Source organism: Prunus avium, chromosome 8 (genome assembly GCF_965620075.1).
Source record: "Prunus avium chromosome 8, drPruAviu1.hap1.1, whole genome shotgun sequence".
Taxonomy (NCBI): Eukaryota; Viridiplantae; Streptophyta; class Magnoliopsida; order Rosales; family Rosaceae; genus Prunus; species Prunus avium.
The window spans coordinates 34,819,462-34,841,119 of record NC_142291.1 but is presented as its reverse complement, the minus strand read 5'-3'; the positions used below and the strand labels follow the sequence as shown (position 1 = coordinate 34,841,119).

Below are 21,658 nucleotides of genomic sequence, written 5' to 3'. Positions count from 1 at the left end.
GCCCTTGCCTTGCCTTAGCCCTTTGGGGTGGACTTGCTCTTAAAAGCTCAGTGAAGGCACTATAAAATTAAGGTTAATGAATTGTTAGTAAAGTAAAAGGATTACAATTATTTTTCGGTGTTTAAAAGGCTGTAATTTCTTTGATTAAGAAAAAAGGCTGTAATTTCTTTTTTTCCTTTCTGTTTCGCTTTATCATGTGGTGGATGGAGCCTGGAGTTATTTGCCTTCACAACAATCACATGACACCAACAAAACATCTTTTAGAGGAAAACACCCAAAAAGAAATTAGCATCTTTGAATAGTTGTAACACTTCCCACTCTGGAGTCAACAAAGCTTACAACATGTTCTGTGGTCATACAGCAACATAAAGGCTTCACTACAAAAAAAATGAAAACAGGATCTCCACAACTCAAATCTTCTGGGGCCTATTGAAATCTACTGGAGTTGAGGAATTAAAATTTGCTTCTCAAACTTCTACCACCAAATCTCCTCTTCTGACTTTGCTGTACAACCTGCCAAAACCAAGTAAGATTACTTACAAATAGTCTAAAATAGTCTCCCACATAGGCTAAAAGACTAATAATATTCCTTACAAATGTTATCTGGAAACAAGTGAAGAATCTTTTGAAATTCTTCTGATATCTTAGAAGTGGAACAGATAAATGAGAAAACAAAAATGCAGAAAATTATACCTTTACATAAAGCTGACGTGCTTAGTTGGAAGCTAAAGAGCTCCTGGTGCATCTCTCATGCTCAAATTTAGACTGTTCCTCATAGTCCGTCTTCCAATTGGCATATTGCCTTTCACATTGCCTTTTTGCATCATGGCGACGAACTCACCGTAGTCGATTCTTCCATCCTGCATGCACGAGAGAACTGAAGCTTGAGTAACATTTATAGCAAGAAGCCTAAATCTTAAAATAGATGGTACAAAACATAATTCTCCATTAAACTATTTCCATAGGAGATATTCTGATAGAAATCAAACACTCTGGTCAACTATTTGATAAAGCAGAAATATGCACTTTCCTCATGAAATTTTAATGACTTACATTATCTTGATCAACTTCTCTTATAATATCTTCAAGAAGAACGTCAGTCATGTGATGTTCTGCACAAGCTTGCTGGAGCTCATCAACTGTAATATAACCACTTCCATCCTTATCAAAGTATCGAAAGGCTGCAACCAAATGTTCTTCACGTTCTAGTTTGTTAAGATGAACTGTAGCAGCTATGAATTCCCCATAATCAATAGTCCCACTGTTGTCAACATCAGCCTGGAAAGAAGTAAAACAGCTTAGCTTTTTGAAACATAAACAAAGTCAAAGGTAATGAATTTGGCATATAAACAACAAGATTGAGAATTGGACATGTCTGTAAGCCTATAAAACAATCTATTTGGAAACAAGCATCTTACTGCATCCATAAGATCACGTATCTCTGTATCCTTCATAGTAGAGCCGTATCTTCGCAAGCCAGCTTTGAGTTCATCAAATGTGATTGCACCACTATTATCAGTATCCATTGCCTTGAACATCTCTTTGAGCCCAGCAATCTCCTCCTCAGAAAGGCTTTCAGCTATTACCTGATAATACATTAGAAATCTTGAGAATAAGTTCTAGCATCTAGCCCAGTTAAGGGGCATGCCAACCCAAAAGTCAACATGAACTATAAAGTGGGCCCTGAGATTTTAGGGACCGTATGTGTGAACTATAAATGCGCATTCCAAATACAAAGCCAAAAACTGCACGAGTAAAGCATCTAAGAAATGCCAAAACTGACACAAAATGCGTAATACTATGTTTCAGTCTCCTGCATGCACTTACCCGTAAAGCCATCTTTTTTAACTTGTTCATTGCAGAAAACTGTTTGAGACGAGAAAGTACAGCTGCATCTAGTGCTCTATCAGGAGCAACCCCATTTTCACAAATCCAAGGGTGACCTGAAAACGAAAATACATCACTTGAAAGCTTGAGAGTAGCAAAAGTGTGCAATTTACACTGGGCAATTATGATGAATAACACTTCAACAGTCTTTCTAAATCTTCATTTCTTAAAATTTGAAAAAGCTCACACTAACAAGGAAAGCTAAGCAGTAGGTGTAAGTCGAAAAGAAAGGACATCTCCCACGTCATATACTTTAAATGGTTAATTCTAGGCAGACTTCTAAAGTTTATTCCTTTTTAGCTAAATTTTTTCGCAAGAAAACATAGCTGATTCTCTTTAGACATTGAATGCGCTGAGTTCAACTTAAAAGGGCCTGAATGTTTTATCCAGCAAATTTTTCGCATAATGTCGTTAGCAGCAAATATTGTGCATGTAGCAATAATGACATGATCCATCCAACAAAAAGAAAAGGAGAACAACCAACAATAAATAAACTTCCTATTCTGGTCACATTAAACCATGCACATTATTGCACTAAAATAAGGTTTAAACGTACATAGCACTTCATGAGCAGTCAAGCGATCTGACGGCCGAGAACAGAGCATTTTCCGGATTAGGTCTTTTGCACTGTCAGATATTAAGGGCCATGGCTCTGACTCGAAGTCAATATATCCCTTCAGGACCGCATCAAATATCCCCTGCTGAGTTTCTGTACACCAAATAAGTAAAACTTTTCAGTAATAGAAAACATGAAGTAACCTCTGTTTCACACTAAATACCAAACCACCATTACCTGCCCAAAATGGCGGCACACCACTTAGCAAAATATACAGAATAACGCCTGCAGTCCACACATCTGCTTCTGGTCCATAATGCTTGAGGAGTACCTCTGGAGCAACATAATATGGACTTCCAACCACATCAGTGAAAACTTGACCTGAAAGACAGTTGAAAGAGTTAAAGAGACACAACAGTGACACTGCACTGCATTCCAGCTTTTCAATTATTATCTTAAAACAGTACCAATAAATTCAGAATAGAAGTTAAGAGAACTTATTACTATATACGCACTACATATGTTTAACTACTCAAATGCACACGAACTTGATATAACCCATAAATTATATACAAGTGTAGAAAATCAAATCCCATAACATAAGATGTTCCATTTTACTATTAAAATTATACTATTGAAGTGCACTAGTTATTTACTATGCTCCAGATCATCAAAAATAAAAATTCAAAAAGGAAACCACATTTATTTTTGCTTGTTTACCTGGTTTGAAGAAAACTGAGAGTCCAAAATCAATGGCTTTGAGAGAGAAGTCATTGTCCTTGTTAACCAACAAGAAGTTCTCGGGCTTTAGATCTCTATGCATGACACCAAGTGAATGGCAAGCTTCAACAACCCCAACAATAATCCTTGTCAACTCAGCTGCCTTCCTCTCACTGTAATGTCCCCTCTGGATGATGCGGTCAAACAACTCACCGCCAGCACAAAGCTCCATCACAATATGAACATACAGTGAATCCTCGTAGGCACCCTTGATTGTCACAATATTCTTGTGACCAGCCAAATGGTGCATTATCTGAATCTCCCTCCTCACATCGTCCACATCCTCCTTTGAGATCAACTTCCTCTTGGAGATAGACTTGCACGCATACTGATTGCCCGTAGCAATCTCGGTGCATAAATAAGTAGTCCCAAATTGTCCCTGTCCTAACTTATGACCCAACGTGTAAAGATCACGAATGTTGGCAGTCTTATGACCCAACACATAATAGCTTTGGTTATCAATGCATCTCCTCATGGTGTTGTCTTTCCTGGGACTAATGATGGGTGGATTACTATTGTTATGGTTGTTTTTGGTTTTGGGGCTGCCTTTGGAGAATTCTTGGGGAACGTTGTTCAAGCTGGATGGGGAGTGGTCAGAAGTCGAATGGTCAGAAGAGGTGTTGGGCTTGGAAATGGAAGCAGATTGGTCTTCGGGCTGGTTGTAGCCCTGAAAATATTTCCCCCTGAAAGATCCACGGCATGTGTTGCCCATGAAACAATCACAAATCCCCTCAAGACTTTTTCACAGACTTTCCCACACCCAATTGGTTTCTCATCAATTCGCTCTGGAAGCATACAAATAGTGCATAACACATTCAGTCAAAGTTAAAATAAGCAATAAGCATGGCTAACAAATCCAAGAAAAGTTCATCATCATAATAAGCAGATCAGACCTATGGGCTCCACATATATGAATCCATTAACCATGAAAAAGAAAGCAAGCAAAGCATTGAAATTGAATTTTCCATGCAACCCAAGAAAGACCCTTTTCTTTTTCTCTAGTTTTTCCATGATATAAATCCATATCATACATACGATTATTGCAACAAGAGCTTACCAATTAACCACAAAGATCAAATCTTTAAACAGAAAGAAAACAACCCATCAACCAGAAAACCAAAAAGACCAAGATTCAGATATTCATACACAGAAAGACAGATAGAAAGCAAGAAAACAAATACATTTTTTAGAGAAAGAGAGAGAAAGATGGGGCCTTTACCAGTTGAAAAACTTGAAACGACGGGAGTGTGAACGAATTAAACACAAGGTGGGAGAAGAACAAGGATATAAACAAGGTGCTTATGAAGATTTGATTTTGATCTCAAAATCAACAAAAGGCTTTGGGATTGGAATAATCTTTACACCTATAATGATTTTGAAAAAATGGGTTTCTTCCAAAATTATATTTTTGTTAATTAGGGGCTGTTTTGGATTGTTGTTATTTTAGGATGGTGTTGCTGGGAAACATCGGAGGTGAGTGCTGACCAGCTATTCTCTTCTCAAGTTCTAACCTTCCCCTCTCTCACACTCTCTCACTCTCTCTCTCCTCTCTTCACTTTTATTTTAATTTTTAATTTTTAATTTTTGCAATTAATTAAATAAAAACCATATACCAGCTATTTTAAAACGCGTCTTTTTTAATGGCCTTCATGTCATCCAAAAATTGTCCATTTATTTATTTTAATCTTTTGTGATTTATTTTGTCTGAACAATGAAAATAAAAGGAGCACACGGTATTCTTGGAACTGGGGGGAGGGGTTAAAAAAAAGATGGAAAAGTTACCATGTTGACCTGCCGGTAGAGCCGCGGTGAAAAAGGTGAGTTCCGAGATTATGGGTCGGGTTCGTTCCGAGAATGGGGCAATGCGATGTGAGTGTGATTGGTGCGTGGATGACACGTGGCTATGAATGGCGGTGGGTGTGTAGAGAGGTTTGTTTGGTCAAAACGTTCGAGCTGGTTTCTCTGGCAGCTAAATTTAGAGACACAGTTTTTTGTGTCAGAGGCGGTGTTTGATTCTCTAATAAACTGCATCACAAGTTAATTGGCAAAACTTGCATTCACTCGTTGCATGCAACATAAGTCTTACAGTTTTTAACATTATGTGAGCAGTAGATGTGAATGCGACGCACATATTTCAATTGAGCATTTATCCTATATTCGAGATCCTAAGTTAGACTTCTCCTCTCTTCTAGAATATCGCTTATATCAACTGAAAAAGAAAATCGGACAACAAAGGAGGGGAAGAAAAGTAAATAAAATGATTTGTGCAAATCTTTTTGTAGATTATAGCCTAGTTTCATAACAGAAAACAGTAATATAGGAATGTTTGTGCATATAATTTTGCAATCATTATATGTACAAATAAACTGATGGGACAATTCCTTTTGTGTGTTGTGTAAGGCCAAATTCTACCAATTCATTACTCTTTTACTTAAAAATGAACAGCATTTTTTTTCTCTTTATTATTAAAAGGAGGTTTAGAGCTTAATTAAACTATTATTCTAGATGTTAGATAAGAGCTTAATTACTATTGTTAGGAACCCTGTAAAAGAGGTTAAAAAGCTTCCATTTTGATGGATAAATATGGATAGATTTGGTATAAATTTGCCCTTTTAACAGTTCCTCCACAGAAAACTTGGTATGCTTGCCATTCATTTATGGGTCAGCAACAGTCAATTCTGACCCAAAATAAAAACAGAAAAGGTAAAAACAACCATTCCAAAAACAAACAAAAAAAGTTACTATTATGTATGAAAGGTAGCCTTTTCTTTTTTCTTTTGTTGGCTGCTATAAGTGAAATCCAAAACCAGTTAATTAGGTGGGGTGGTCCACACGATAATCCAGCCAAATGGATAAGTGCCAGATGTGCTTGACCAATTCTATTTCGTTAGAGGGTCACTCAACAAATTTGCAGTCAACTCACTACAACCAGAAAGGATGAAAAGGGAAAATCGCTTCGCAAACTGTATATATATTAAGCCTAGCAGCCATATGACTCTTTGACTTAGCTGCCTCGTGTGCATGACCTTGACATTCTATCTAACCTATGTTGAGGAGCCAAAATCCTATTAGGATTATGCTAACATCAGTCTTCCACGATCGAGTGGATGACTGTGTGAACTATTAATGCATTCACATGTTACAGTACTAGTATGCTTAGTATTAGTTTCCCATTAGAGAGTGTGTAATTACAAACCGTTGAGAAAAAACCTCTCATATGCTTTTTCATATAATTATTTTATGTGATTTTAAGCGATTATGGGGAGAAAATCACTTAAAACCACTTAAAATGATTTTTCATAAAAATAATTATTAATTTATCCAAAACTACTCACAAATGAGCCCATATTCATATCATAACTTGCTTGTGCAGGACTGATGCTAAGTTGCTAACATTGACATCAATGGTTGTTTGCATCTTCACTTCAGCATAAACATTGTTTTTCTAAAGTTCACATACGTCAGAATCCACAATCTCAATTTACTGTGGAAAACTTAATTCAAAGCAAATGCACACTTTGGTGGATTCCCACTCCCTCATGGCACCCAGAGGCCAGAAGATCGAACTCCAATGAAGTTTCTTTCCTCCAACATAACCCCGAAAAAAAAAAAAAAAAAAAAAAAAAAAAAAAAAAAAAAAAAAAAAAAAAGCAGAAAGCAAAGGCATACTTTTCTTTTTTATTTTTTATTTTTACCAAAAAGCATTCACTTTTGGCCCTCAAATATCGGACCATGCTAGTTGGTAGTAGACTTTTTAGCCAAAAGACTCACGACCAGATAGCACTTGCCTTGCACCCAAGAAAGGTTCCACAAAGTGTAATTGGCAATTTAGCTTTTTATAGGTTCCACGAAACCTATTGCCACAAATTACACTTCTTTTCAAGTATACAAAATGTCTTTCAAAGCAGGATCACATTTTATAACTGCTGCTGCTGCTGCACATTAACATAAAGCATTAAGCATGCAGAAGCTATTTACATCTTATCTTATGTACCCAAAATCATAGAGTATCATGAAGCTAGACTGCATGACCTTCAAATATTATGGATAAAATAAACCCTGGATACAACAAAACTCTCAACTCAAAATGCCACCTATACCGGGAACGAACCGTGACATAACGAAGGATCAAAGTTGTAGTAATTGCTGTCCCCAAGGAGTGACTATCTCATCCTCAAAGACAGTGATCCTATTGAATTGTTCTTTATCTAATCTAATGATCTTAAGCTGATAGGTTAGCTTCTTCAAGACGCCTGGTAAGCCCTCCACTGGAAGGCCTGAAATTTTTTCAAATGAATTTATAATTAGATGAAAGGAGGAAAGGAAATATGTTGTTGTGTCTGTATCAAATGAAATGCACTTACAATCCACATAGAACTTTAATGGTGTCATAGAAAAACCACTGCAAGGTAACAACAGGTCCGACAAGTGTAATTCGAACAGGAAGACTTCTAGTAAATAGATTAACAAGCCCGATGTTCTTCACAGCCTGGAGATAAGATATAAAGCCAATGCAATTGATGCTTTTTCCTTCAATTACTAGAAATAAACCAAAGAAAAGCTTAGTTCAAAGGGCTACCTGCATCACATTGTCAGCCTTTTTGTTGTATAGAGAGGAAACAATGTTGTCTGCAGGGTTAGAAATAACAGTACCAACAGCTCCTGCTGCATAGGCCGCTAAACATGTCACACCAAGCTGTTGGGCTCTTGAGCAATCTTCTTTTCTTCTTTGCATAACTTTGTGATAAATCAGATCCACTGAGTGCTCAAACGTCGTGAACATTATCATCGAGACTGTGAAGAACAGTATTCACATCAGAGAAGTTAATAAATATTTGTATCAAATTCACAGCACTTACTAATCTTCAGTCTCTACTGAGTGCTTGATGACGATAACTGATAACAGATAGCAACTTTCTCATGATAAATGCCAGAAAGCATGTAGCTGATCCTTGGGTCGGGCACGACACAAGTAGCACCCTGATAATGACCATACACATTATGCTACTGTACGCAACCACAGGGTATCATTTTTCATTCTCAAGGGTAACTGCCAAAACCTCATGTTTTCCTGTTCTGAACAGATGCAGGACTATTCCTGATTTCACATTTCCGATCATAGCACTTAACCAAAATGAGTACTAATAAAGTAGGAAGGTTTTTCAACTGCAAATGATCACCTTGGGGTTTTGTGTGAAGGGAAAAACATAACTAATCAAATAGCAATGTGTGATATCAAGTAGCCTTTTGCTCACATTCCTATATTACTAAGTACGATTATTTGGTGGAATTAGAAAAAAAAAAATGCAAGGTTCTGTATGCAAAATCTCACAGGATAATCAACAAGCAATGGAAGATACAAAAGAAATGAATGATTCTACTAGGAAATAACCACGCAACTACATGCTAGCAACAATGCAGCTCTAGCAATGTTGATATATCCAAAAACCACCATGATTTAAACTACTATTTGACAGACATCACCATAGGATTTTACAGTGAAACTAATCCATTATTGAAGTGGGAGATGACATGAACCTCAAAACTGCATTATCTGTTCACTATGCTGGAAAAAACAGGACAGAATACCACACCCTTGAAATTCTAATGTGACAAACCACCCAATATATTTTTAATTCATAGCCATGGATCCTACCGAGCAAGCAAATGAAAAATTTTAAAATGCAGTGATAGAGATATTACATGGAAGATTTCGACCCCAAAGTGGAAAAAGTCCTTTGTAAAAGCTGCAGTGTAGATAAGCTGATGAGGATTGAGAAATTAAAAGGAGAAGAATGATCAAATTTTTGGGGTAACTTACCCAGCTAGCCCTTCGGTTGCATATAGTTTTGGAAACCCATCAACCAAGCCCTTTGCAAAGTAAGGCTGTGTTTGAACTCGGACTTTGACGGCTTCAAAAGGACAGAGAGCCACATCAGCAAATACTTGAGCAGATGCACTGCTGAGAAAGAATATGGTACTCATGTTGTGATCTTTCAATACATCAGAGTAAAGCTTCTTAAAGTATTCGTAGAGACCAAATCTGCAGCCCCCTTGAACACCATATCCGAAAAGTTTCCCAGACCAACCTCTCCAAAGAGAAGAAGGGCCTTGTTCTTTCCAAAGAATAGAAAACCCTGAAGCCATCTTGTTATATTTGATTGGATTTACCTAAAGTGTACAAGTTACATTATTAGAGCATTCTTAAGAAGAATTATGTCCTCGACTGTCAAAAGAGAAACTAATTTATATAAGAGATAAAAATATGGGACACAAATCCCTTGAAACATGAATATGCAGTAGTAGAAATGGCAATTGAAACGATACAAGGAAATCAAAGCAACTACATGAAATTTCATCACTGGAAAGAGAACAGAAATTTGTATCTGATAGTTAGTGCTATTGATCTGTGATTCCTGCCATGTGATGCATAACTACTTCTATTCTTTTTGGCAGTCGAGGACATGACAACTTCTATTCCCCGCACGCTCATTCCCTTTCTGGCAACTTCTATTCTTTAGATACATGACCACTTTATCTATAAAGGCAGGGACAGGTTTTTGACACACTAAAAGAAAACTTTAAACTTAGTGTCCTACTACTGCAAATAGTTACCTAATTTGTCATGCCAATCCTTGCATTTAGTACCAATTCATCACAAACTACCCCTAAGACCCAAAATAAATAAACAAAGAATAAAACAACCACAGCGGCTAATGTATTATTAATAAAAATTGGTCAGACATCCGGTGGCATTCACCTTTACTTGACAAATATAAGAATGGAGTAGTGGGAAAAAAATAATAATATCATACTCTGGTGCAAAGTAAATTAAGCATGAACCTTTTGTGCAAACATCCAACAGAATATGTATTGGAAAAAAAGACATCCAACACAATAACAACAAGAAGGAATCAGGGAAATGAATGACAACCATGATGAACAGGACAACAGTTATAAGGACATAAACCCTAAACCCATGAACAATACTCGATCAGCTGAAGATCCTTTCATTGCTAAAAATTATTCCACTTCCACAAACAAATAGTAAGCAATGTCAGACAAAGTAACAAAACCCTCCAAACCCTTGTCATCAATGGCAAAGTTCTCATCTTGAACACAGATACCACTACCCAAGCACCCGAGAGAAATGGTAAACAGTAAAACAAAAAGATCAACGAAACTTAACCAAGAAAACGAACCTGCATATTAACTTTCAAGACATCAAGAGGCGTGATTGCAAGATGGGTAGTGCCAGCACTGAGCATTCCTCCAACAGTGCAGAGCCCATAATATGCAGGTGAAAATTCCTCACACAGCCTCCCTTCAACCTTTCTCATGATCTTTCCTTGTTCCCAAACTCTCACTTCCAATCTCAAATAATCACATTCCTACAAGCTCCAGGCCCAAGTGGACCAAAACCCATTTCATAGAGTCTTCGGTTGGAGCCAAATGTCAAATAGCGGCTCTGCCAACGGAGACAGAGCAAAGGCAAATAGAGAGAGAGATAGAGAGAGAGGCGCAGCTTACTTGGTAGTTGCTACAAGCTAGGGCGTTGGAGAATAAAGGAGGTTCTTGGTGTTACGTGGCGGTGGAGATTTGAACAAAAAAGTTCGATTCCATGGACGATTTCTCTTGCTAGCTATACGTCCACGTTTACGGTTCCAACCATATGGCTTTGCTTTAATTAAACTCTCACAACTAATCAAACCCTTGCCCTTTTTTGCGTGACCCATAAGTTGATCGTGAACGAATTAGTTGGACTTTTTGGAGTTTTTAGACCAACGCGTTCCAACAAATTGGGAACAATAGTCATGACAAATTTTTTGCATACCGGGCATATGTATATAGCCGGTAATTAGCATTCAACACGGACACAATCTAATGAATTTTGAAAAATTCACATTCTAAAATAAAATGATGAATCTGTTAATCTAATGGCTATAATTGTGTCTGCATATGCTCTTTCCTCACCTCTTCCTCCTCTCTCTTCCCTCTCAACCCCTCTTCCCTTTCCTTTTCCTTTTCCTTCTCCATTTCCTCATATGCTATTTAGTCTTCGCTTTTAGTCCACATTCACATGATTTTGGCTCTAGTTTAGAGTTTGGAGTTACAATTATGGAAGTTGTCAGTTTGTGTGGGCTAGGGTTTAGCTAGTGCGACACTAAGGGTTTAGCCGGTATAGCGTTATACGTCTCTTTGGTTGCTGTAGAGAATATGGAGCAGCAGTCCTGTTTCTTTATTTGTTTTAGTCTATTATTACTTTTTTATGAGTTTGTTTTATTTTATTTTAATTCTCAAGAACTCTTTAGGAATTTGCTTTGTTTTGTATTTTAAGTTTCAACTGCAATATGAATCTGCCGTTTCTACAGTTGCGCAGTGGATCTGTATTATTAGTCAGAGTACATGCGCGTCAGGTTGCTGAAACAGGGGTTTGAGTATTTGTTGGTTTAGGCGTAATTCTCTCCAAATCAAATCAACATATTTGATCACTAGAGATATTGTACCAATTTCAATACTTTTGTGGCTTTGTACTTGTTCAATTTCATCAATAAATACTATCGATTTTTCTATATAAAAAAGACTATAATTGTGTCCACATATAAAGCAAGTTCTCATTGTAGAAAACGCAATTTATATGGACATATTTTATATTCACTTCTCATTTATTTATTATGCAATTACTCCCTCAAAATTAGGTCGCTTGATCACTTCCTCATTACATAATTGTGTATGTAGCGAGTTGGTTTGCTACACTCTTAGGGCTCGTTTGGGAGTAATTCTAAAGAGGTAAATAATCATTTTTATGGAGAAGTGTATAAGGGGTGCTTCTCCCCAGAATCACTTAAAATCACAAAAAGTGATTTTCTGAATAAACACGTGGGATGTGCTTCTTCCCAAAAGTGATTCTGGCCTATCTAGAATCACTCTTAAACAAACCCTTAGTTTCATTGGAAGTGTCAGTTCTAATATCAAAATAACAACAATTTATTCACTAAACGACCACAAGAAGCATTAACCTAAGACTAACTAAATATCATTATCACACCGTACCACTAGACTAGACATCTTGAAATTTTTTAAGACTAATCCTTGTCTTATGACCACACTCCTTCGCATGCTTAACACGTGTCCACACCTCATGTATTTTCCTAGTTATTAATTTTTACAAGAAAAACGTTATATACACTTGTAGTTGGTAGCAATTTTGGTAGGGTGCCGGGACATAAGATGTTAGGAAGAATTTATGTACCAAAATAGGATTTGGGTCTAGCCCAATGGGCTTTTAGATACTAAAAATCTTATAATTTAGAGAGCAGCCTGCCTTGTGTTGTCTTTAGTCTTTAGACCCATATAGTTTGTCCTTCTTCGATTGAAACAAGTTAGGAGAAGATGAATATGCTATGAGAGCCCAACTTCTCATTTTTTTTGTTCTCGTATTGAAGAAGGTTCTTTCTTTGATTTTTTTTTTTAATGTCATATTCATAATAGACAGGATCATGATCACTCACATGCCCAACAAGCAAAATGGTACAAAATTTTCTTGGTCCCCTTTATGCACCCTCTTTGAATAATATTTTTGGCCACATGGCATGGCCCTAGTTTACAATTTTCCTGCCGATAACGGTCATTGTTCATGTGTCCTCCTTGTTTCTGTGCTAATTTGTAACAATGATTAAAAAAACAATTTTTAATTACATAAAAGGGATAGTTAACTTGAAAAGACAAAAGAAAGAAGGGATACTTTTATTAATTGGATTTTTTCTTTTTAAGTAAAAAAGTGTCGGTAAGAGTTTGTTAATGATTATAAGAAGAGCCAACAGTTTTTAGCCTTGTGAAAAAGGGTTTTAACTTGTAAATAAGAGGTCTCAAGTTCGAATTTCTATGACATCTTGGTTTTGTGTGTGTGTGAGAAACCCCCATTCCTTGTAGTTTAGACTATCGCATGTACACAAAAAAATCGATATCCTTTTCTTTTATGTTGATTAACAATCTCCAATGCAATTAGGTTAAATAAGTTAGTTAGGATAAATATATTTATATTTGAAATTCCATGAATAACTAGTAATCCCATGTAGTCTGTTAGAAGAAAATCTATGATTTGAACCATGACCAACAAAATAAAATCATATAATTAACACTAGATGATGACATCATAGATCAAAATAAATAATTGAAAGCCACAATTCCCCCACCACATCCATCACAAGACCCACACACAAGTGGGGCTTGCAAATTCTTAGTAAACTTGACAGACCAACCATGGAATAAACCCTACAACTTGTTGGGTGCAATTGTGCAAATCCTTCACTCATGATTTGATGCACCAACAAAAAGGTAAATACCAAAAAAAAAAAAAAAAACCAGCCTAATTAATGGAAAAAAAAAACCAAAAAAAAAAAAAAAAAAAAAAGGGTCCCAAGACAAAGAGAAGAAAAAGTAGGGAAATATGACAAGCACAAAATAAAAAGAAAAATAAAAAAAGAAAAAAGAAACCTTTGAGCCTAACTAAAGCAGAGGACGCGGTGATCCCTGCTTATTGGAACTGTACTAGTGGTGGATTCCTAGTCCGCTAGTTGTATTCCATTACAACAAGGTCATGCTCACTGTCATTCATACGAATCCGATTCGATTTATTTCGTCTTTCAAATCATTATTTTAAATGATTGGTTTTTTTATGGTACAAGATAGAAGAATTTTTCACACACAGTATCACGATAACACGAGAGTTCAAACTGAAGACAACTAGGTTAGACCCGTTGGCTTTATTTATTATTTTTAATTCAATACAAATCACACACAAACAGGGACTCTAATATTCTTTGGTTTAATGCTTATTTATTTAGTTTTGCCAAATCGCCGACATGGTCTTGCGTTTTTGCTTTGTTTATTTGTTCCTAGTTTTTGTCCATTAGGTAATAATGACATTAATGGAAAATTGGAATATTCAAGCGCTGAGCTGGGTTGGTGCTGTGTTGTGCTGAGCTTGCTGGCTAAAAGTTAAGGAATTTTTTGTTGGTACCAAATTTTTTTTAGCAAATTCTTAAGTATTTTTATTTTTCTATTGGGTTTGTTTAACCTACCTAGGAGTCGGCCTTGGCCTGGCTACTTGGTTAAGTTTTCCATTCTCTGAAAACCCTTCTCAGATACTCTTGTGCATTGCTGCTCAAGAGAACAGAGCAACTCTGTTCATTGGGTGTGTGAAAGTTGGAAAATAAAGTTGAGTTCTTTTTAGAAAAATTCGAAAAGGGCCAAATTACAGATAGTGAAAGATGACGGAACACGTAACAGCAATCTGATCAGGGAGAGTGACGTGCAAGGCCAAGAGAGGAGGACAAGGGCAGGTGTCCAACAGTCACCGCTCTGTTCCCAAAAGGGCTTACCTCTGTTCCTCTTGGCTACTTCTTCTGCTTTACCACCTTTTCTCTTGGCGAATAAGATCGTTTGTTTTTCTTAAATAATTTGCGTTTCGTTGTCTTGGAAAGTATAAAAAGGAAAAAAGAGAAGAAAATATCATCAACTAGGACTCAAAGTCTCAAACTTTTGACGGCGTGATTGCATTTACAGACAGCACGCCACTCACCCATCAAACGCCTATGTTTCAGGTAAACCTTCATCGCCTTTGTTTTTTGTTTGTTTGTTTTCTTTGGGTTGGGTTGCTTACGCGTGCGCTTCTGTTTGAGTTTTGGCTTGTTTTATAAATGATATTTAGCTTTTGATCCAGTGGTCTTATAACACCTTAACCTCAATGACCTATGCTTCTCTCCCTCGTACTGATAGTGGATCATTTTTTTGCCAGGATTGTTGAACTTGGTGATCAAGAACGGGTTCAAATCATTGATCTTTGATCTGGGTTTTTGGTTTTTTTGATTGGATTGGTTAATTACTGGTGAGACTTGCTTAAGAGGGTAGCAATCGATTTTGGGTGTTGAGTGGAAGATGAGGGGAGCTGTGCTTGTGGCTGTTGCTGCTGCTATTGGTAATTTATTGCAAGGATGGGACAACGCTACTATCGCAGGTAAATCTACTCTTTCAACTCGTACTTGGAGAGTATCAATAGCTTTATGTCTGCCTTTTTTCAACATTGAAAGTTGACTCTTTTAGATTGAGAACAACAGTCAACTTAGATGCTTTGAAGATTTGCTTCTTTAGCTTTGTTTCGATTGCTAATCAAAAGTTTACTTCATGCCTAGCCTTGGAATTTACTTCATTGGTAGTCCATGACTCTCTTTTAAGTTAAGAATATGTGATTTTTGCTACCGAATTACATTTTGAAGGACCTTTTCTGTTTTTGCTGCAGCGTCTGTTTTGTACATAAAGAAGGAATTCAAATTAGAAAGTGATCCCGCTGTCGAAGGGCTGATAGTGGCTATGTCACTTATAGGGGCAACTTTGATTACAACATGCTCTGGAGCCATGGCAGACTGGCTAGGCCGCCGTCCTGTGCTTATAATCTCTTCTGTCCTATACTTCCTTAGTGGTATTGTAATGCTGTGGGCTCCCAATGTTTATATCCTTCTCTTGGCAAGGCTTTTAGATGGATTTGGAATTGGTTTGGCACTTACCTTGGTTCCGCTTTATATATCTGAGACAGCACCACCTGAAATAAGGGGATCGTTGAATACCCTTCCCCAGTTCACTGGCTCAGGGGGAATGTTTTTGTCATATTGCATGGTTTTTGGGATGTCGTTAACAAAGTCACCAAGCTGGAGGTTGATGCTTGGGGTTCTTTCTATTCCTTCTCTTGTTTATTTTGCATTGACTGTATTTTTCTTGCCTGAGTCTCCACGATGGCTTGTAAGTAAGGGGCGGATGCTTGAGGCCAAGCACGTTTTACAGAGGCTGCGTGGCAGAGAAGATGTCTCTGGTTAGTCATTTTGTTCTGAATTTATCTATGAATAATTGGTCACTGCTGTGATACAGAAATTGATTTATTTTCTCTTTTATTTGCATGGAATGAAACTTTTTACTCAAGTGGTTTGTGCTTTTTCTCTCTTTCTCACTTTAGACTGCATCATCTGGCGAGGGTAGCCATTTGTTAGTAGGAAAGTACGTATTATTGCTCATGGGTTATTTTTTGGGCTATTTGACCCTCTGGTCATACAGTTTGGCAGACAAAGTTGTAGAAATCAAGACTCCTTTCACTTATAGCCTTATATGGGCAGAAAAGCGTCTCAATACTGTCACTATTTGCTTCACTAAAATAACTGTTTTATTTACAATGTTGCATTGTTTGAATGGTATTGATCCTTCTAAGATCAACAGGTGAGATGGCTTTACTTGTTGAGGGTCTTGGAGTTGCGGGTGAAACATCTTTTGAGGAGTACATAATTGGCCCAGCCGATGACATTGCTGATGACCATGATTTATCTGCTGAGAAGGATAAAATCAAATTATATGGGCCTGAACGAGGTCAATCCTGGGTTGCCAGACCTGTGACTGATCAAAGCACCATTGGACTTGTGTCTCGGCATGCAAGCATGGTAAACCAAAGTGGGCTTGTTGATCCTCTTGTCTCTCTCTTTGGCAGTGTACATGAGAAGCTCCCTGATACAGGAAGCATGCGAAGTATGCTTTTCCCACACTTTGGCAGCATGTTCAGCGTGGGAGGGAATCAGGCTAGACAAGAAGAGTGGGATGAGGAGAGCCTCGCCAGAGAAGGAGACGATTACGCATCTGATGCAGTTGGTGGTGATTCTGATGACAATTTGCACAGTCCATTGATATCACGTCAGACAACGAGCCTTGAAAAGGACCTGGGCCCACCTCCCCATGGGAGCCTTGCTAGCATGAGAAACAACAGTCTCATTGGTGGAGAAGGAGCTGGTAGCACCGGGATTGGTGGCGGTTGGCAGCTGGCATGGAAATGGTCTGAGAGAGAAGGCCAGGATGGACTTAAGGAAGGAGGATTCAAAAGAATTTATTTGCACCAGGAGGGTGTCCCTGCATCTCGTCGTGGATCTATTGTTTCGGTTCCTGGTGGTGATGCACCGACAGATGGTGAGTTCATCCAGGCGGCTGCTTTGGTGAGTCAACCTGCGCTTTATTCCAAAGAGCTTAGGAATCAGCATCCAGTTGGACCAGCAATGATTCACCCATCTGCAGCTATTGCAAAAGGGCCAACTTGGAGTGATCTTTTCGAACCAGGAGTCAAGCATGCTTTGGTTGTTGGGGTTGGAATGCAGATACTTCAGCAGGTAATAATTAACATTTACTGAAAAACCTCTAGAGTTGTGGTTGTGACCTATTTTACTTGGCCGGTCATGTTTGCACCTTTTATATCTTTTGAAAAAAAATGCAGTTCTCTGGTATAAGCGGGGTTCTCTACTACACTCCACAAATTCTCGAGCAGGCAGGTGTTGGAGTGCTTCTTTCAAACTTGGGCATTAGTTCAGCTTCTGCATCTCTGCTTATCAGTGCAGTAACAACCTTGTTGATGCTTCCTAGTATAGCTGTTGCCATGAGGCTCATGGATATCTCTGGCAGAAGGTAAATTATTATTGTTTTTCTGGTTCTTGGCTGAATGGACACGTTGTTTGAATTAACATGGCCCTGACAAGTTTTGGGGCTCTTTCTTTTTAACATTTATTAACTTCATATGAATATCTTGTAGAAAAAATTCCCGCAGAATAAGATGTCAATCATCATTCAGAATGCTTTTAAGTTAATATTAACTTTATGTATCACAATACAGGAGTTTGCTGCTCACCACAATCCCGGTCTTGATAGCATCTCTTGTCATCCTTGTCCTTGGAAGTCTTGTGAATATGGGCAGCGTTGTGAATGCATCAGTTTCGACTGTTGGTGTTGTGCTCTACTTCTGTTTCTTTGTTATGGGGTTTGGGCCAATCCCCAACATACTCTGTGCAGAAATCTTCCCCACCAGAGTTCGAGGCCTCTGCATTGCCATATGTGCCCTCACGTTTTGGATTGGTGACATCATTGTCACCTACTCACTTCCTGTGATGCTCAAATCTGTTGGTCTTGGTGGTGTTTTTGGCATGTACGCGGTGGTGTGCGTCATAGCTTTTATTTTTGTTTTCTTGAAAGTTCCGGAGACCAAAGGCATGCCCCTTGAAGTGATTATCGAGTTCTTCTCCGTTGGTGCAAAGCAGGCTGCAGCTGCCAAGAAAAATTGACTTGGTCCTTGGTGGACTAAAAATTTTGATGGCTGTTTTATCGTCCTGGTTTTGCTTCAAATTTACTTTTTCTTTACTTTGTAATTGGTACAATCGATCCCCGTAGAAAGGCTCATGTATAATTATCCCTCATTTGTTATACCTGATATAAATAACTTCAAGAGCTTTTGTGTACAATGTGTTCGGAGTGAAATTTGTGGGATTACTTCATAGCAAAGGGCTTGTTTTACTCAATCCCAATTTCGACATGAAATTTTAAGCATGTCCAGTGATGATTCTTATCTTCTTATTCTCGTTGTGAACAGTTCCTAATCTGACAGTGGCAGGAACAATCTCAATCTCAGAGAAAAAGTAAATTAAAAAATGGGATACACACGAAGAAGGCGGTTAAATTTCCTGCAAACAAATGGGGTAAAAGATTGTTTGCTAGTTTGATCCCGCATATCTCCACTTCTGTATTCAACCCACCTTCTGAATGAGTTCAAATCCTTTGTTTTTGTATTTTATGTCCTGATGCTGACAAGTGAATCTTAAACGCACAAAGGAAATGAGGAACCAAGTACAAAAGTTTTCAACTGAAGATCATGTTCAGTGGCTGACCATTTTGATGTAAGATTAGCAAATTAACAGAACCAGATACAGTTCCCACATTTTTTCTGTGGTAAAAATGAAACTTGCATAGAAAATGTTGTTGCCCTTCTTTAGAGCTCCAAACTCCAAATCTATGAGTTCAAAATCAACTTCATTTTGGGCACCTCTCTTCTATAATAGCCACGGTGCCACGACAGGACGGGCATGAAGAATGGCACTTCAGCCACCTGTCAACACAGCTCACATGATATCCATGACCACAATAAGGCAACACCCTGATTATATCTCCGTCCACAAACTCCATCAAGCAGATTGCACATTCTGTGAATCTTGCATCACCTGCTGCATTATATGAGACTCTTGGAAGGGCCCGGAGATCCCTTTCGTGCAGGCCTTGGTTAGGCAGAGGGCCAGGAGGCTGAGGTGAGGAAAGCCTAGCTCTGGCCATGGGACGGCACAACCGTGATGCAAGCCATAATATTGGCCGAATGATCATGACAATGACAAAGGCTCCTAGGACGCTTAACAATGGAACAAAAATGACGATAGTGGGAGTTTTGCCAATGCAAAACACAAACTGGAGAGCCATACCGTTAAGAGAATGATCAAAGTGAGGATTTAACAAAGAAAAAGGACCCCATTTATCAGAATTTGGTAAACAATGTACTAACCATCATTGAGCATTTAAGGACCAACCACCACTTATAAGTTATAACCACCAGAGAGCTCAAATCGTAGCTTCACCAACCGTGAGTTCACACATCAAACATCCAATTAAAGTTTGACAACTTTAGAGCATTTCTTAAGAATCTGCAGCAAAGATTGACACGAGCCAACTGCATTTACAATGTGGGACAGTAAAAATTTGGTGCTCAATCAAAACACATTCATTACACATTTTCAATTTTTCTTTTGTTTGTGAATACAAATGCCACGGAAACAGAAACACCTCCTTGCATTGTTTACAAAACCAGAAAGATCACTAACTTCTGCTTTCAGATTTCCAGAAAGCTCTTGTTATTCACAGAAGCAACAAACACAGAAGCAAATTTCAAGGTTCAATTGATCTCAAAGGTAAAAGATCTAATACAACAGGAAATAGTGTAGAAAGTTGAATTGAAAATAACTTTCTATGTAAGAGTTGATTACAAAAACTTAAAATTCAAGCAGCAGCAGCAGCATTTTCAACTAGGAGCCATTAAAGAAGAAGACATTGGAAGTTTAGAAAAAGTTAAAAAGGCTGTGACAAAACGCATTCATTACACATTTTCAATCTTGTTGTGAATACAAAATGCCACAAGAACACAAACACTCTTCTTTCTTGCATTGTTTACAACACCCATCTAAATTCTCAACCAACCCAAAATGAAAAAATCAAAACTTTCATCTGGGAATGGTACTAACAAGCCTGGCACCAACCCGGTCGAGCCTACTCACACTCGCCGCCGCCTTCAACTTCCCCTCCTTCAAAAACGCCGCCACCATTCTCTCCCCAATCGCTTTCCCTCTCTCCAGATCATCTGTTACCGCCACCGCGGTGGGCCCCGCCCCGCTTATCGTACACCCGAAAGCCCCGGCCTCAATAGCCGCCTTCTTCACGGCGTCCATGCCGGGAATCAGCGGGGCCCGCCGTGGCTCGACGATCTTATCACTTGACAAGGCCCTTCCCAGCCCCGGCAAGTCCCCTTGAAGCACCGCCGCCACCAGCGCCCCGGCCTGGCTCGAATTCCAGACGTGGTGGGCCATCCCCACCTCCGCCGGAAGCGCCGCCCTCATCTTCTTCGTCGGAGCTTCAAACTCTGGCGTCGCCAACACAAAGAACAGCTCTTTACCGTCCGGAAAGATCAGCGGAATCAAATCCAACGGGTCGTAGCTTCGAATCAACACAAACCCTCCCATAATCGCCGGAGCGATATTATCGGCGTGGTAACCAGAGACCTTCTCCTCCGATTTCAGGCCCGCGATCACAAGCTCATCGATCCCCAATTTTCCACCGAAAATCTCGTTGACTGCAACGGCGGCGGCAGCTGCGCTCGCCGCACTGGAACCGAGCCCGGACCCCAAAGGCAGTCCCTTTTCCAGAGTGAGAGAGAGGCCGACCGAGCGGACTCCGAGCATCTTCATCACTTCAATGGCTGCGATTCCCGCGCAGTTCCAGAGTGGGTTTTTGCTGAGCTTCTTCGAGTTGTGGTCGCCCGAGATCTCAGAGATGGAGATCTCGCCCGGCGAGACCTGCGGGTCGAGGGTAAGGGAGACAAAGTCGCCGAGGCCGTCGACGGCGCAGCCCAAGAAGTCAAAGCCCGGGCCGAGATTGGCCACCGTGGCCGGCGCGAAGGCCTTGACGGAGGTGTAGACGGGTTCGGGTTCGGTGGAGGTGAGGGAGGGTCTGGAGGGGAGGGAGAGGTTACATCTGAGAAGGGGTTTGGGCTTCAACGATGAAGATGATGATGGGATTGTAGTGAAGAGTTTGAACGGAGATTGGTGGCAGATCGCCATTGTTGTCGCAGAGTGAGCAGCTCGGTCAGGTGGGGTTTTTGGCTGTCGAAGTAAATGGGTGAGCTTGGAAAGGACGGATTTTGAAGAATTTTATGGGCTGGGCCGGAATTTTCAATTTTTCATTGTTTTTTTTTTCCTGCTCTTGGAATGGGCTGGTGTTTTCTCAAATGATGGTTCTGCTAAATTTTTATTCATTTATACAAGCGGT

The 21,658-nt window shown here is 39.0% G+C and overlaps 4 protein-coding genes across 5 annotated transcripts; 1 reads left to right on the top strand and 3 right to left on the bottom strand.

Annotated features, from left to right (window-relative positions):
• Positions 1-277: 277 nt before the first annotated feature.
• Positions 278-4,767, bottom strand: LOC110754715 (calcium-dependent protein kinase 26). The gene is made up of 9 exons (XM_021955818.2): positions 4,443-4,767; positions 3,164-4,008; positions 2,681-2,824; positions 2,444-2,596; positions 1,828-1,943; positions 1,419-1,586; positions 1,054-1,278; positions 694-860; positions 278-513 (listed from the first exon to the last, which is right to left on the bottom strand). Exons 2-8 carry the CDS (start codon positions 3,933-3,935, stop codon positions 726-728), a joined length of 1,713 nt encoding a protein of 570 aa, XP_021811510.1. The 5' UTR covers positions 3,936-4,008; positions 4,443-4,767; the 3' UTR covers positions 278-513; positions 694-725.
• A 2,353-nt stretch (positions 4,768-7,120) lies between these two features.
• On the bottom strand, positions 7,121-11,031 carry PHT3;3 (phosphate transporter 3;3). The gene is made up of 6 exons (XM_021955759.2): positions 10,426-11,031; positions 9,045-9,394; positions 8,927-8,970; positions 7,803-8,017; positions 7,588-7,712; positions 7,121-7,500 (listed from the first exon to the last, which is right to left on the bottom strand). Exons 1-6 carry the CDS (start codon positions 10,561-10,563, stop codon positions 7,446-7,448), a joined length of 927 nt encoding a protein of 308 aa, XP_021811451.2. The 5' UTR covers positions 10,564-11,031; the 3' UTR covers positions 7,121-7,445.
• A 3,340-nt stretch (positions 11,032-14,371) lies between these two features.
• LOC110754703 (monosaccharide-sensing protein 2-like) lies at positions 14,372-18,540 on the top strand. Of its 2 annotated transcripts, XM_021955803.2 has the most exons (6): positions 14,372-14,829; positions 15,024-15,242; positions 15,525-16,091; positions 16,490-17,421; positions 17,526-17,713; positions 17,919-18,540. In XM_021955803.2, exons 2-6 carry the CDS (start codon positions 15,164-15,166, stop codon positions 18,361-18,363), a joined length of 2,211 nt encoding a protein of 736 aa, XP_021811495.1. In that variant the 5' UTR covers positions 14,372-14,829; positions 15,024-15,163; the 3' UTR covers positions 18,364-18,540. The 2 variants fall into 2 exon arrangements, with proteins under 2 accessions (XP_021811495.1, XP_021811496.1); XM_021955804.2 differs by lacking the exon at positions 14,372-14,829 and having other exon boundaries at positions 14,885-15,242.
• Positions 18,541-20,174: 1,634 nt separating this feature from the next.
• HSK (homoserine kinase) lies at positions 20,175-21,597 on the bottom strand. The gene has a single exon (XM_021955805.2). It carries the CDS (start codon positions 21,448-21,450, stop codon positions 20,338-20,340), a length of 1,113 nt encoding a protein of 370 aa, XP_021811497.1. The 5' UTR covers positions 21,451-21,597; the 3' UTR covers positions 20,175-20,337.
• Between the last annotated feature and the right edge of the window lie 61 nt (positions 21,598-21,658).

Bases quoted from the DNA above. Each gene is read 5' to 3' on its own strand.
- HSK (XM_021955805.2), bottom strand. From the start codon at position 21,450: ATGGCGATCTGCCACCAATCTCCGTTCAAACTCTTCACTACAATCCCA.
- LOC110754715 (XM_021955818.2), bottom strand. From the start codon at position 3,935: ATGGGCAACACATGCCGTGGATCTTTCAGGGGGAAATATTTTCAGGGC. The intron at 2,825-3,163 runs GTAAACAAGCAA...ACTGTCTTTCAG, and splicing joins CTCAGTTTTCTTCAAACCAG to GTCAAGTTTTCACTGATGTG. The intron at 861-1,053 runs GTAAGTCATTAA...TCGTGCATGCAG, and splicing joins GAGAAGTTGATCAAGATAAT to GATGGAAGAATCGACTACGG.
- LOC110754703 (XM_021955803.2), top strand. From the start codon at position 15,164: ATGAGGGGAGCTGTGCTTGTGGCTGTTGCTGCTGCTATTGGTAATTTA. The intron at 15,243-15,524 runs GTAAATCTACTC...TTTTTGCTGCAG, and splicing joins GGACAACGCTACTATCGCAG to CGTCTGTTTTGTACATAAAG. The intron at 17,422-17,525 runs GTAATAATTAAC...AAAAAAATGCAG, and splicing joins GAATGCAGATACTTCAGCAG to TTCTCTGGTATAAGCGGGGT.